This window comes from Phyllostomus hastatus, unplaced genomic scaffold, assembly GCF_019186645.2.
Source record: "Phyllostomus hastatus isolate PE091 unplaced genomic scaffold, TTU_PhHast_1.1 phas_scaffold_129, whole genome shotgun sequence".
NCBI lineage: Eukaryota > Metazoa > Chordata > Mammalia > Chiroptera > Phyllostomidae > Phyllostomus > Phyllostomus hastatus.
The window spans coordinates 18,536,255-18,552,288 of NW_025334009.1; the positions used below are offsets into that span (position 1 = coordinate 18,536,255).

General features: G+C 42.3%; 1 protein-coding gene across 1 annotated transcript in view; it reads right to left on the minus strand.

Moving 5' to 3' along the window:
- Nucleotides 1-8,340: 8,340 nt before the first annotated feature.
- Nucleotides 8,341-16,034, minus strand: part of LOC123830753 (40S ribosomal protein S14-like) — a 47,758-nt gene continuing 40,064 nt past the window's right edge. The window contains 1 exon segment of the mRNA XM_045857277.1: nt 8,341-8,527. Within this exon segment, the coding sequence (XP_045713233.1) occupies nt 8,341-8,527 (187 nt within the window).

Genomic DNA, 16,034 nt, shown 5'->3' on the forward strand with positions numbered 1-16,034 from the left:
CTGGGGGCGAAACTGTGAATTCCGGGCGAGACCCTGTCCTTCTAAGCTGTTTGGGCTGGGCTGTCCTCTCATCGCTCTGTGCCAATGTTCCTTTTATTTTCTTTTACCTTTCCCATGAAAGTAATTTCAAACCTGCAGAAAATGTCAAGAGTAGTACAAAACCTCCCGTCACCCACATTTAACAATGGCTAACATTTTGCTGCATTTCTTTTATCATTCTCTCTCCCCTCTTCCTCTACACATACACAGAGTTGTTACTGTTTTCTATAATATTTAAAAGTGAGTTTACAATATTCCTGAATAGTTCAGAGTGGCTTTCCTGTTAGCAAGGACATGCTATATAACCACAGACAATCATCAACATCAAGAAAGTTGGTGTTCATAGAGTACTAGTATCTGTTCAGTCTGGAGTCCATATTCACATTTCATCAATTGTCCCAGTAATGTCCTTTAGAGCATATTCTCCCTCTCTGTCTGGCTAATGGGAACAGTAATAGTTCTGCCTCATAAGGTTGTTTCGATGGCTGTAAGGCACTTTAATGCCAGTTCCTGAAATTCAGTGTGTTAGCGACAACTAGTATTTCTTCTTCAATGAGGTCTTTTCCATTCCCCTTCCCCTCAGTTCAGAGTCAGTCTCTTCCCTCCGTTTCCTCAGCACTGTGTTTCTATATTTCTTATTGCGCTTTCACATTTAGTCTTGTTTTATAAACTTCTTAAGACTCTTGCCTAATTCCTCTTTGTTTCTCCTCGTGGTATCAAGCACAGCATCTTGTACACAATCCGGCAAACTGAGTTTATGTGGATGCAGGTAAGTGGAGGGTTGATAAGGGAGGGTGGAGGAGATGTATCTCATAGGATTGCGATACTAGACACATTTTCGCCTTTAAAGAGTTTATGTGTCATGGAGGGAAAGACAAATACACAGGTGAAAAATTAAAAGAAAATGGGAACAGAATAACTCTCAAAACAGCACCCAAGAAAGGGTTAATAGTGAATAGGGATATGCAAATAATCTGGGAGTTTAAAGCAAGAGAAAGGCGCTGGATGAGAAAGAAAAATAACTTCCAGCAATTGATCCACATGGCTTCCCCAGCAGCAGGGACCTGGTGGAGGCTTGTGAACCAAAGCACTTAGGGCAAAGCTCTCAAATCCACTTCCTGAGGCTTGTGGAGCTGGACAAAGAGTTGAATTACATCTGGGCCTCCCTTGCTGAGACGGCATTCTGGCCAAAAGAACCTGAGCCAAAGTGATGTGGGCCACTTCCAGGCCTGGCTGGTAAAAATCTCCTGTGTGTGATCTGCCACCTTACAGGGGTGCCCAACCTGTGGCCCATGGACCACATGTGACCCAGAATGGCTATGAATACGGTTCAACACAAAATTGTAAATTTACTGAAGGCCTTTTTTTGCTCATCAGTTTTTGTTAGTGTTGGTGTATTTAATGTGTGTATTTAATGTTGTCCAGTGTGGCCCAGAGATGCCAAAATGTTGGACACTCCTGTAAGTGGCTTTGGACACCATGTGTGGAAGATAGTAACACACATGTAGAAGGAACATGGGTCTCTGCACGACTATATGGGGCAGAATCCCCGGCCCCAGTCACCCACACTGCTGTGACAAGAGCAACAACAACAACAAACTATGGTTTGACACCATTGGTATATGAAGGTTGTTAGTGACAACTTCTGCCACTCTTACCCTGTCTGGTGCAGTTGAAACTGAAGGTAGATTCAGAAGACCTCTGCTTGTTTCCTTGCTCTGACACTTAGTGATGGGTGAGCCCAGGCAAGTCCCTTCATCAGGGAACTGATGCGAGGATTAAATGGAAAAAGGCCTTGTAAACTGTGAAAGTGCTGTAAACGTTGGATATTATTAGTATTAGTCTATTCTTCCTAAGTTGGCCAAAATAACAGAGTCCAAGAATAGTATACAGGGATTAGTCATTCTTTCCAAAATAATAAAAAGAAGAACATGGTCTGGGATCTCATGATACTGGTATGGACTCAAGTGTCAGAAAAGGAGTTTGGATGAGTCCAGGGAAGGCCATTGATTCACTGCAGAACTGCTGGAGTTACTTTTCTGCTTTGCTATTATGCAGTAAAAATGTTGTGAGTATGTTGGTATCTGTAGGTAATTCTAACAGTGGGGTCTCTTAATATTTCAACTTTTGTTGGGAGAAGAGAACAAGAGAGAAAGAGAGGAGAATCATTCCTACATGAATTTTATCAATTATTTTCCTCAGAGTCAAATGTATTTCAAAGTATTCTTTTTGGCCACACATTGATTGGTAGTTTTGTATTTCTCATAACCGTTAACAATTCTTGCTTTATCAAGGAGGTTGAGATAATCCAGAAATCATATCCCAACATGCATTCTATTTTAAAGTAAATAATAGGACCCAAAGAACCTCTAAGATTGAGGTTTATTCATCTTACAAATTCCACTGCAGTCCTGAATACTGGAGCCATCCTGGGAGTGGATAAACTCCAGGCTTCGTGGTGTGAGGTTTAGGGAATGGGAGAGTATCCCAGACTCACTGAAAAACTTCCAAGGCACCAGTGAGAGCATGCGAGGCAGACCACTGACAGGATATGGCCCATTACCCATGGCGGTTCCCGCTGTAGTCAGATGAAAGGCAAGAGGCAGGGCTTGGTCATTAAAACCATCTGGGCCCTTTATTTCTGGCCGGAACTCACCCCATGTTGAGGAGATAATTTCTTAAACTGGCCATTGGTCCTTTTCTTCGTTTCTTATGCTTCCACCTCCTGCGTGCAGCACCTCTCCTCCCCCTAGCCTTCAGAAGCTTGTCTTATTTACGTTCACATTTTGGGGTGAGGGGTGATTTGGGAAAATGAAGGCACTTCCGCATGCTTTCCTGGATCTTTTTCCCCATGGCTATATTCCCTTCCTCCCTTGTTGGCTCTCCTGTTTCTAGGAACTGTTTTCACTCAGTTTGGGGAAATGGAATGGAAATCAGAAGACTTGGGCTCGTGCTCATCAGCAGATGGATAAAATCCCTTTGTTTTGTTGGACTCAATATCTCCCCTATACGAGTAAAGGGAGGGTGAACTAGAGTGTCTCTCTATCACTTCCTTCTTAGAATCTGTGCACGAACATGTCCCCATTAACAGCTGAACAAGGAGGTCTTTAGAATTCTCTTGCTAATTTCCAAAGCTCTACAGTTAAGCAGATGTTTCTTATAATTGCTGGGTGAACTATGTGGGCGGATTTCTGAAGAAGCAAGTTTAAATCCTAGAACATGAGTAAGTTAAGAGTCAGTGGAGATGAGACTGTAAAAGTGGCATCAATGTAGTTAGGAAGGAACTTGCGTTATATGTTATGTTTGGAACTTTATTCTTTGGGTGATGGAGATTTTTGAAAGAGGGACTATATTTGTGTTTTAGGGAGTTCATTCTGATGGTTACAGGAAGATGGTGAAAGCGGAAGACAGTGCCCCCAGGTAAAACTACCGCCAATTTTCCAGGCAAGAAATGAGGAGGATCTGAAGTAAGAAAGGGAAGTATAGTTAGAAAAAATTGGAGGGGACCAATTTAATGTATTCAGGGACTTGCTGGCTGATTGGCTAAGGGAGTGTGAGAGGGAGAACAGTCTAAGAGGACTTACTCTCTCGCTGATTTGAGTGGACAGATGTGTCTTGATCGTGGCGGACACCTGTGGCTCTGTCTACCTAGCATCGTGTGTTTTTCACTGAAAAAAAAAAGACACCTTTTCTCTGAAAACTCCTTAACAATTTACTTCAAAGGAGATGTAATTATTTTTCCCATAATTTTCATGGTAGGCCATTAACTGAGTTGGGAAAGAGTAGTGAGTGGCCAGTCTGGAAGAGAGGATGATGAGGTCAGTTTTGGACATTTTAGGCCGAGTTGCTTTGGACATCCACGTGAAGATTTTTAGTAATGATTTCATTACCAAGCTGAAGATCAGAAGATAGATCACATTCTCCAAGTCATCAAAAACATATTAAAAAAGACAATTTTAAGTATGAGGCCTTTTAATATGTCACTTGATATAACCAAGAAAACATTAATCTTTTTAGGGTATAATTGTTTAAGTCGCCACATCTCTATTCAGTTGAAATAGCATTCAGCTTAGCATTCTCACACTGATTCACACTGATATAAAACATTTTTCTAAGACATTTGATGTAATCAAGATCAAGTATTTTTGTGGAATTCCCCTGATCTGTTAGTTCAACAGACTATCGCAGACACAGTGGAAATGAGGGTAGTCTGACATGGCTTGGCCTCGGTGAACATAGATCCAAATGAGTGTTGCTGTTTTCTAAATATTTATCTCAAATGTTTATTTTGCCGGCTACATCATCATTCCTCATGTAAAAAGTAATAGATAGGTACACAGAGTCTTTGAATAACCTCTGCACAGATTGTAGAACTTGTCTCTGTTAACCTTGTCAGTTCTATGCATGGATGCTTTCGGACCTCCCAGCAAGGGAGGTCCCAGGATTCCATAAACTTAATGGTGCCTATGAGTTGTCCTGGTTGTCCTGTTCAGCATGGAAAGGTGGTGCTTCAGAAACGCCAGGTTGGCTCTTCATCAGGCAAGTATCTTTTCTTTTATGCCATAGCAGAGGCTATGAACAGCACAATGGTCTTTTCAAGGTAGAAAACCTGGGGTGCAAGTGTTGGTTCCAGTAGTTACATGCTGTGCGATCTAGGCAGGGTTAAACATGCTGAGCCACAATTTTTCTTATCTGGAACATAGGAACAATGATTAATTCCTTACCACATTTGTGGGACTTAGATGAGATCATGCATATGTAGTATACTAAATTAGTTCATGGCCCATACTCAACTGGTTTTTTTTTTAAGATTTTATTTATTTACTTTTAGAGAGAGGGGAGGGAATGGAGAAAGAGAGGGAGAGAACATCAGTGTGCAAGAGATACACTGATCCATTGGTTGCCTCTCACAGGCCCCCAGTTGGACCTGACCCACAACCCAGGCATGTGCCCTGACTGGGAATCAAACCAGTGACCTTCTGGTTCACAGTCTGGTGCTCAGTCCACTGAGCCACTCCAGCCAGGGCCATAGTCAACTTTCAAAAAAGAATAACTATGGCTGTGCATTAGGTGATGACATTGTTTGTATCTTCTCATTTCTCATTTACCCACATTTATCACTGGTCTGGCTTCCTTTACATATCATTGGCTTTTCTTCCTGATTCCCTTTTTGAATGACTTCTTTCTTCACGGCTGGGTATAGCTCATCCTCATGAAAAAGCTAAGACATGTTTCTCTACTAATAAGAGCTGTCTGTATGAATAGCTTGTATAATTGGTGACCTTCTTAGGTCATTCCTATCCATGGCCCTGGCAAAGTGTCTGTTTCTGGGCTGGTTCTCCAGTAACTCCAGGCTGATCAAAACCACACTGTGGGTAAATTATGTACACTTTACTAAACATGTTAACACAAACAGTTACACACACCAGGCTCACCATCCCCTTATGAGACTCCCATTTCTTTCTGGTTGAATCTGGCATGACAGAATGGCCGAGGCAAAACTGCCTCGGCAGCCTAAGGCAGCAGGGCCTTGTTATGTAATACGCAACATCAGAGCAAAGGTAGAGAAGAGGCTCAAAGATGGCGCACCCATTAAAAGAACTAGACAGTTTTGGAGCGACATCCTGAATAGCCCTTTCATCTATCCGCTTCTCTCCAGACCCATTCCCAAGTCCCCAATAATGCTGTCCTCAGTTGCAGCCCATTCTCTCTTCCACCACCAAAGGGAGCTTTCTGACTTGCAAATATGTCTCTGTCGCTTTGCTGCACGGACCATTCAGTCCAGCTTAAATGAAGCCCCTGGTGAGTTAGCCATGGCAGACCTCTCCAATCACGCGTCTCACCGCTTATAGCCTTCTAGTCTACGGTTCAACCACACCAACTATTGGGGTTTCAATTTCTCAAGTGCTCTGTGATATCTCCTGTCCCCCAAGCTTTGCCCTTGTGGTAAATACTCTTTGATAAGAAGCTTCCTTTATTTCCTCAACCTTTTACCTTTGGCCTGATCTAGATACAACTTCTTCTGGGAGTCTTTTTCTGATCCAAGGCTGGGTTAGTTGCCTCTCCAATGAATAAATTGTGAATCATGGCATTTATCACATTATAAAGTGACTGCCTTTTTGCTTTTCTAGATTAGTCTGCTTTGCTCAACACTGTGTGGTCAGTACTACACACAGCACTCAGCACAGAATAAAGCCCTAAGTAAACTGATGTTGAATCAGCAAATGAATTAATGAATCATGACATTAAAAGGTGATGAGTCAGAACTGAGGTAACAATCCTAACTATCCATGAAACATTTGGGACACATTTATTAAAAAAAAAAAAAGATTTGTTGTTTTTCTAAAATTCAAATGTAACTGGGCATCCCACATTTTATCTGGCACCCTTACTTGCTAATTAAGTATCTTTTTCTGCATGTCTAACAGATAATGTACTAATTTCAAAAAGCCCAAGTCTTTAATTATGTGCTGCCTTAGCATGTCAGTGTAGTGAATGATCATGTTACTGGTGATGAATAAATTGCTTCTCTCTTTCTTTCTTTCCGCAATGGGGGTTGAGTAGGTTTCCTGGTTGAATTTCAGCACTTCAATGGCCTGACTTAATGTGAACCAACATAACATGCATTCCTTTGCATGCCCTAGTGTTTTGAACACTGCAGTTGGTTAAGTTCAGAGGGACAGCTGAGACCCTTAAAGTTACTAAGTCCTACTTCTTTTACACATTCCACTTATAGTCTAATTTGCTGAGTCCTTTTAAAGTCTCTCACTTTTAAGATTTACTTTCATTATTGCATAATCAGTAGTAACTGATGTTGAGTAATAATGAGTAATCTAATTTTTGCTTTTAATAAATGCATTAGATATTCAGTTTCACCAATAACCTATCAGAGATCCTTTTTAAGATAGAGCTTATTTTCTTAGTGAACTATTAAGGAAACAAATACTGATAAAGTTAAGTGTATAAGTATTCATAACAAGCAATTTCATAACAAGATATTGGTGACAAAGGGAAAAATGTTTAATACAAAGTTGGTTACACAATCTAATATATTTGTGGAGCATTTGCTAAAACATGGAAAAAATACTAGACTACTAGAAATTTTTAACCTAAATTGCCACACAAGGAAAGTTAAATCCAAATCATTCATTTATTAAGAATATTGCCCTGGCCGATGTAGCTCGGTGGATTGAGCACGGGCTGCGAACCAAAATGTCGCAGGTTCGATTCCCAGTCAGGGTACATGCCTGGGTTGCAGGCCATGACCCCCAGCAACCGCACATTGATGTTTCTCTCTCTTTCTATCTCCCTCCCTTCCTTCTCTAAAAATAAATAAATAAAATCTTTAAAAAAAAGAGAACAGTATTAAGTATATTTACTTCCATTTAAGGTTCTAGCCTGGAAGCAGTTGCAGATGTAAAAATGAGTGCCTTCCAGAAAGAACAGTCATATTTAAGGATGTGATATAATTTGTCAGGATAAACAAGTGATTGATGCTACATAAGAGGCACAGGAATACTTCAGTGAGAACGCAGAAGATGTAAGTAAACTCCCTTTCAACTGGAGGAACCAAGTAACTTCATTCATTGTTTTGTTTTTTAAATGATTTTTTCATTTTACTTATTTATTTTTAGAGACAGGGGAAGAGAGGGAGGAAGAAAGGAAGAGAAACACTGATATGTGAGAGATACATTGATTGGCTATCTTTTGCATGCCCCCAACTGGGGACCTGGCCTGCAACCCAGGCATATGCCCTGACTAGGAATCAAACCAGTGACCTTTTGGTTCACAGGCTGGCACTCAGTCCACTGAGTCACACCAGCCAGGGCTGTTTATGGTTTTTGTAGATGTGGTAGCGTTGGTCTTGGGCCTTTCAGGAAAGGCAAGATTCCAAGATGTGTAAGAGGGCACTACCATGCAGAGGGTCCCTGCAGGCAAAGCCCTTCTTTACCTTTAACAGGAGCACCATTCCATTGCTTGAAAATCACACCCTCTAAAGAAGACCTTGAACAATGTTCACACCATGACCGCATACCTGAGAATTTCCAAGATAGTGTCACAAAATGCTAATAATTTTAAGATACCGACAGAATTGAGAGCATGACTAGAGCTATGCCGAGAAAATAGGGGGTAGGGAGTTATCTGTGTATGTGATAGCCACTTATAACTAAATTTAGTGTATTAATATATGTATTTAAAGATAATGCTTCCATACAATTAACCTGTGACTGGATGTGAGAGACAGTCTCTGGAAGCTCTTTCCCTAAGTTGTGTAACTCAGTTGACACAGATGAACATTCCTTAAAGAGCGCGTGGCTTTCCCCAGCCTGCAGCCCTGAGCGCCGCAGCCACGCTGGGATGCCTCAGGAGGAAGTTTCTGTGGGTGTGCTGCAGCGCGGGAGGGAACAGCTCCAGGGGAGGCTGCGGGGATTTTCGTCTCCTGCACCTCAGTTCTGATTCATTTTCTAGGCTCACGTACTCTAAGTATCTGGGCCAAAAGGTGGGGAAGGCAATTGCAAGGCTAAAGCCTAAGCCTTCCTCTCACCCCTTTCTGTGTATCACAGGATGCTCTCCCTCCAGGCAAGCTTTCCTCTCTCATTTTGTTCTCAAGGTCACTGCAGCCAGAATGAGAACGGGAATGACAGGGGAGGCCAACCACGGAAACCGGAACTACAGATCCACTGACCCTAACCTGCATTTCCAAAATCCAAAAAGGTCTACAAACTGAGTTTTTGGTAACTCAGTTGGCAGCAAAATCTGACCTTACCTGAACTCATTTGAAAGCAAAATCTTACCTGGACTGACATGAGGCTATTTACTGTCTATGACCAACTAGTGTTAAGTACTCACATATTTTACTGCAGAAATGTTAATGTATTTCAGTACAGAGTGCTCCCCAGAGTCTTCTGGCAGAGCAAATAATATTCAGCGCTTAAAAAGTTTTTTTTTAATCCTCACTTGAGGACATTTTTTTTTCATTGCTTGCAGGGAGAGAGGAAGGGAGAGAGAGAAACATTGATTGGTTGCCTCCCATACACTCCCGGACCAGGGATCACATGTGCCCGGACCAGAGATTGAAGCCATGACCCAGACATGTGCCCCGATGAGAAGCAAACTCACCACCTTTCGGTTATAGGACAACGTTCCAGCCAACTGAGCCTCCCTGGCCAGGGCCTGTAGCACTTTTAAAAACATCCAAGATCATTCTGAATTCTGACGTCTGGCCCCAGGGGTTGTGATAAGGCCTTGTGGCCCTGCATACAAAATGTGCCACTGACTGTGCACAGGCTGGAGAGGGCAAAGGACGAACCTTGGTTCAGTTATTATTTCTGAAGTCTCACTCTTTAGCATATGAAATGAATATTGTTCTAGAACAGTAGGTTTCAATGTGTAGTCTTGGGACACTAGACATTTGTAAGCTGTCTTATGGATCTATACATTTATCATTTTGTATAAAAATTTATTTGCACTTTATGACAACAGCAAGATTTTACCAATAGCTCATTAAAACAAAGGCAATTTCTTTTTCACTAATCTCTCTCTCTCTCTCTGTCTTTCTGTCTGTCTGTCTGTCTGTCTGTCTGTCTGTCTGTCTCTCTGATGTAGTGGCAGGTGAGGAAGATAAAAACAGGGCCAGCTCCATGGATATGTGACCAATACAGTCACACAAGGCCCCAGCACTGCGAAAGTGTATTAGTTGGAGTTACCCAGAGAAACAGAACCAGTAGGATGTGTACACATGCATATAGAGAAAGAGACGGTGCTTTATTATAAGAAATTAGCTTGTGATTATGGAGGCTGGCAAATCCAAGATCTGCCGGGTGAGCTGGAACGCTTTGGGTCCAGGAGAGCTGATGGTTTAGTTGCAGGCTGAGTCTGAATGCCTGAGGACCAGGTGTAAGTTCCAGTCTGAAGCTGGCGGGCTTGAGGTTTAGGAAGAGCTGATGTTTCAGTTTGAGTCTGAAAGCAGGAAAAAATTCTCTCTTACTTAGGGGGAGGCTCAGCCTTTTTGTTTTGTTCAACTGACTGGATGAAGTCCATCTATATCAGGGAAGGCAATCTGCTTCACTCAGTCCGTGATCTAAGTGTCAATTTCTTCCAGAAATACCCTCACAGAGAAGCACAGAAGGATGTTCATAGGTATCCCATGGCCCATTCAACTTGACACACGAAATTAACCATCCCATAGGGGGATCCCATGTTTGGAGTTTAATACTCTGTTGTCGCCATCTGGAAATTTTTTTAATCTTATCTTTGAATTTATATTTTCTAATTGAAGTGCAATGGGACATTGGAGATTGGGACCTCAACTCACCCACAGTCCACCTCCCACCACCTCTTTTCCTCCCAGGACCAGTTCTCGTGTGCCTGCTTCCACATCCCTGCCCAGTGACCACAGCTGTGCTCCGCCCCGGGTGTGGGGCCTGGGCAAGGGGAGGGGAAGGATCAGGGTGGGCAGGAGCCAAGTCGGAGGGCAGCGCCCCAGGCACTGGGAGGGTTTCTGCTGGCACTGTGAGTATCCCTGTGCCTGAGGTTATGTGACACTAAGTAGCAAGAAACGAGGACAAAAACCCACCAGGACAGATCAAGACAACAATAATGGAAGAAAGAAAAAAACTTGTTTTCCTGATTTTTTTAACAAAGGACTTCAATTTTAATTTTCCACAGCACTCTGCAAATTATGTAGCTGGCACGGGATAGGAAGGACACTCAATGAAATCTTTACATTCTTCTTCCTTGTGTGAGCAAACACACCCACAAATACAGAGTTGGTTTTCCTTGTTGTTGTCTTTCCTATTTTTGATGGTATGGATGCAAAAGAAAAAAAGTTCCAGAATCAGTCAATTTGCCCTGGCTGGTGTGGCTCAGTGGACTGAGCACTGGCCTGTATACCAGAAGGTCACCAGTTCAATTCCTAGTCAGGGCACATGCCTGGGTTGTGGGCTAGGCCCCCAGATGGGGACATGTGGGAAGCAACTGATTGATGAATCTCCCACACATTGATGTTTCTCTCTCTCCCTTGCCCTCTCTCTAAAAAAATAAAAAAATAAAAAAATAAAAAAATAAATAAAATCTTAAAAAAAGATTTAGTCAATTCAACAAATACTTTAAATTTGGATTTCAATGGACTTTTCCCTTTTCCTCTCTTCTCATTTCCAGACTGCATACAGTCCTGCTGGTGTTTGCCAATGGCTCTTATAACTATTTTTATTCATTTCCACTCCTGCCAGCCTAGTGCAGGAATAGCCCTCCCATTGTCCTCCTCCTCCTCCTCCTTCATCTTCTTCTATCACCATTACTACTACCACTATCACCATAAGAAAAGTTATTATGCCTATAATGTGCCAGACATTATATTAAATGCTTAATATATTATTTAATGTATTCCACACAGCCACCCAGTAAGGTCTGTGGAATTACTCCCACTCTACAGAAGAGAAAACAATGGCTCAGGATTTGCATGTGGTCCATTGCTAAGCGGTGATAAACCCAGAAGTTGCATCTGGGTGTGCTCTTTCTCTGAAACACAGTATTCCACCTCAACAGCCTCTTAATGCAAATGGCTCATCTTGTTGTCTTCAAAAACAAGTTCAAACTTTTTTTATCTAGCATGTAGGGCTGCCACAATAGAACTATATCTATTTTTTAATCTTATCTTTGGTTACTTGTGCATTACTCAGGTCTCTGTCAGTTGTAAGTAAGAAAATCACAACAAAACTGAAACACCAAAGCAAATGGTTGACTCCTATAACTGGAAAGTCCAATGTGGGAGGAAGTTTCGCCTCAGGCACAGTGGACTCCAGAGATTTGAACTCTGCTCAGGACCTCCTTTCCTGCCATCATGGCTCTTTACGCTTCCAAATGGGCTTAATTGTTAGGCAGTCTTCTCTGTAATAGCAATGATGCCATGGCTGAGGTGAATTACACTGTCTTCATAGCTAACAATTGTAAAAAGATAAAATAACCCCTTCTCCTTTTATACCCCTATTCATCTCCTCAAAGGACTGTGATTGGCTCTGCCTGGGTTATATGGCTACTCCAGAGAAGTTCTGTGTTCTAGGCCAGGGGCATATAGTATACTGATTGGACAACGTATTGGTCAAAACTTAGACTCATGGCCTTACCTAGCTGCAAGGGAAGCTGAAAAATGTGGTTCTTGGTTGGGCTGCCATTTGCTGAACTAAAACTAAAGGATTGCTATTACTAAAAGAAGAAAAGAATGCACAGTGGTACAAGCACCAGAAAGTAAAAGAGAGATTAAATAAAGGTGAAATGAAGAGAGATGCATTTGCTTCATCCATTGACTTGCTGCTGAAACAGAAGTGTTAGCAAAGTTTTCCAAATTGTTAAATTGAAAAATAGCTCTTTTTGACCTTTAAGCCTGCTTTTTATCCCAAGTACCTTAGTACCTATTTTCCCTTCTTTCAATTTCATTGTTACTTCTGTCCCTAAGCTTAGCACTGGTGAAGAGCTAATACACTTAATAGGATTAGGGCACAGACAAAGGTTAGTTTATTCATTTAGTAATTTTTTTCTTGAGGGCCCACTATATGCAAAACACTGTTTTGGGGGCTTGTATACCTCACTGAACAAAATCAATATCCCTACCTGTGTTGCTCCTGTTCTAGTAAGGGGTGGGGAATACACAGTAAGCGAGAAACATTATCTCCCATGGAAACAATGGGAGACCATATCTCAGACAATCCTTTAAACTTCTGGAAGAGTGGAAATGACATGCCTTGGTCTTAAGGCCCCATAAGGATGGCACACGCTACAAGTGTGCTATGCAGACATTTGTTAAAAGATTCTTAACATTAAATAAATATCTCTCTATGGCCCCTTGGATCAAATTTTCTTTGAGAAAAAAAATATTGGTAGCCTCAATTTTTTTTTTTTTAACAAACAGCTCAATTAGTGGCTGTAGTGGGACTCCTTTCTGGTTTGTTAGAAACCTAAGTAGCTTACACCAAAAAGCAGTGGTGGTGGTAACAATTTTTAAAAAATATTCTGCAACATCTTATGCCTCAAGACAAGCTGAATGATCTTAGGGACAAATGGAACTAAAACATCAAATGTAGCCAGCACTTGTCTGTCTTACCCCTTTAGGTGTCAGCTCCCTTTTTTTTCCTTCTGAAGATTGGCTTCTTCTATATATGGTAAAACCCACTGTATCTCCAAATTTCACACCCCATGCTCTCATACAAGACCATATGGGATTCTCAGCCACACTTCAATGTGAGAAATTCCAAGGTAGCACTCTAACTGGCCTGGCTTGGATCTCGTGTCTAACCCTATATTGATACTCTATGGCTACGCAAGGAGGGTAACAGAAAAGACACTTTCCCTGGGAGTCTGCTTCTTGGGCACTCTCAGCTGGGCAACCAGCTCTGCTTTAGCATGGAAGCAATTTGATGGGTGATCATAAATTCTGAGAATATCTCATCATTTCCAAGAGCTGGTACCCAAGACTGAGCAGGTTACGAGTGGACTTATTCTGAAAGAGTTTAATAACTCTGCCTGCCAGAGTCAAACCCTAGGTCTTCCCTTTTTGAGAGAATTTTTCAAGTTGTGTCATAAATAACAGGTTAGTTAAGCATAAAGTCACAGTGGGGGGGGTGTGTTAATTGTTTTGTTTTGTTTTCTTTTGGAATAGGCCTCAGGCATCTTCTAAATATACGTGTCCGCTGCAAATCGGTAGTCCAGGAAGTTCTATAATATTTGCAGATAATTATCTTTAAAACCAGAAACTGAGACATTAATGTAAAAAAGTATTCCCTTGAACAATGGAGCCTTTTAAGACATCAAGTTCCCAGGAAAACAGCTCCCAGTTTATAATCTTTGTTTTCCATTTGGTGGTGATGCGCATTATAATTTTTCCTCCCCCAAATGAGAATGTTTTGAATTAAATAATACTTCTTCTTTCCATTGTGACTCGACCTAGAATGACAGCCGAGTTAGTGTTCATGATCTTCACATTTCTGCCAAGGATTTATGCAGGTTGACTAAGATCTGGAGTGCTGGGGCAGGGTTTCTGTTTTTCTGAGCTTTGTCAAGTCCCCAGCGCGGCACGGACGATGCATGGGCAGCCAGATACCTTTAATTATATATGCTGGAAATAAACATAGTATCCAGCCTCCTACTGCTTACAGAAGGTCCAGCTCTGACTTCCACTTTCAAACCCGTAGAGAAGTTGAAGCTCTTTTCATTTGCAATCTCTCTGCCTCCTCAAATGGGAAACTGGAATGCCTGTGGTTAGGTTTCCCTGGGTCAAATCCAGTTGAGCTGTCCATGAGAGCAAAACCTGTTTGTTTTGTACTAATCTTTCCCCAGCCCCCTCTCCAACCATGTAAAGTGGTTTGATTTTTTTCTGCCAATGCTACTGAAATAAAAACTAGCTGTTGGGGTGCCCCAAACTGTCAGATCACTGTTTTTCAAGCTGGTGTTTTTTCGCACCTGGTCCCAGCATGACATTGAGACCTTATTGAGTATCCCCTGTTATAGAATGCTGGGTGGTGTTGAGGTCCTTTTCAGGAATAAATGGTGCCAGGCACAGTGCTGATGGAGGGACATCACAAAGATGTCCTTTCAATGCCACGATGGCCTTTTGGATTCCAGAATTGTTCAATGAGACTGACAGTCCCACTTGAGCTCCACCCAAGCTCCCAGGCCAAGGAGAAATAGTTCCAGAAGGCAGCACGCAGAGGGTGCGGTCAACACCAGCCACTCCATCCCTCCTCTAGCTGACAAACAGGCAGTTTTCTATTTTTACTTCGACAAACTCTACTTCCGTTTACCTTAATCACATCCTTTATAGACTTATTTCTCTTCCTTTCCCCTCCTTCCTCTTCCCCACTGTTATTTTTAAATGCTGTCTTCTTGTTTACAGAGAAAAGAGTGATTTTCAAAATTAGCAGCTGCTATCTATGATGGCCAACTGTCTGGCTTGTATAGGTGGCCACTCTTAAGCATCACAGCCATTTCTAAGAACCTCTTTTCAGTCGTTACCCTGGGATTCAGAAGACCAACAGCAGGAAGGATGGTGACTCAAACCCAGAACCCCTCAAACAAACACCTACCAGTGACTCACATGCTGCCACTGGGGAGATTCTGAGTCTTCCCTTTGCTGGAAAATTCATATGCAAACAACATTCCCATCCCCGGGAGGCCGGGCTGGCCCTCCCAGCACTGGGGCTCTGCTGAGGTGGCAGCAAGTCAGAGATGTGTCACCCACCCCGATGTGGAGTTTACTGGGTCAGTAGATGGAGGGCGGCCCGGACTCGAATTTCTTTTCTTTTTTCCAAATGCCTGTTGGAGAGAATCTGATGGAGCCTGTGTGAGTCAGTCGTGAGTGTTCCTGTTTCTGGGGTAAGGGCGTTTTAGTCACCGCTCTCCATCTCTTCAGCTGCTTTTGTGATTTTAATGAGCAAGCCTGTCGTCTGAGTGGGGGTGTGGCCTTTCATCCGAACAGGAGTTTTCTGGCTGTGTGGTCCTTGGTTGGGCACTTGGATCTTATAATGGTAATTTTTTTTCCTTCCAAAGTTTCAGAGGCCTTTACTGAACTCTAAGCCATTGGGCCCTGTGCTGATATTAACATAAAACAAAAACAACAACAAGTGACGATGTGGATGTTTTGTGGCTCAGTGCTTTGAAACCCTGAGATGAAAGGGAACCCGTAAAGAGAAATTAACCTCATTTATTTTTTAAGCAGCATTTTGCGTGCGTGTGTGGACAGATGTAATTTGAGGCAACTTGAATGAAGAGCCAGCCTCCTCTCAGTCTGCTTGTGACCCTCCCTGTCTCCGGCTGAACTAAAGGAATTCTTTTTTCTTTTCTTCTTTTCACTTCTCCATTTCCCAAGCCAGGATGCGTCTGGTAGGGAAGGCTGATTCAGGCTTATTCAGGGCCTCGGGGGCCCTCCCTCTGAGCATTGCACTCCTCTGTGGCTGGACCTCCCCACGTGGAGGCAACCAAAATTCAATAAAGATAGGAGCAGT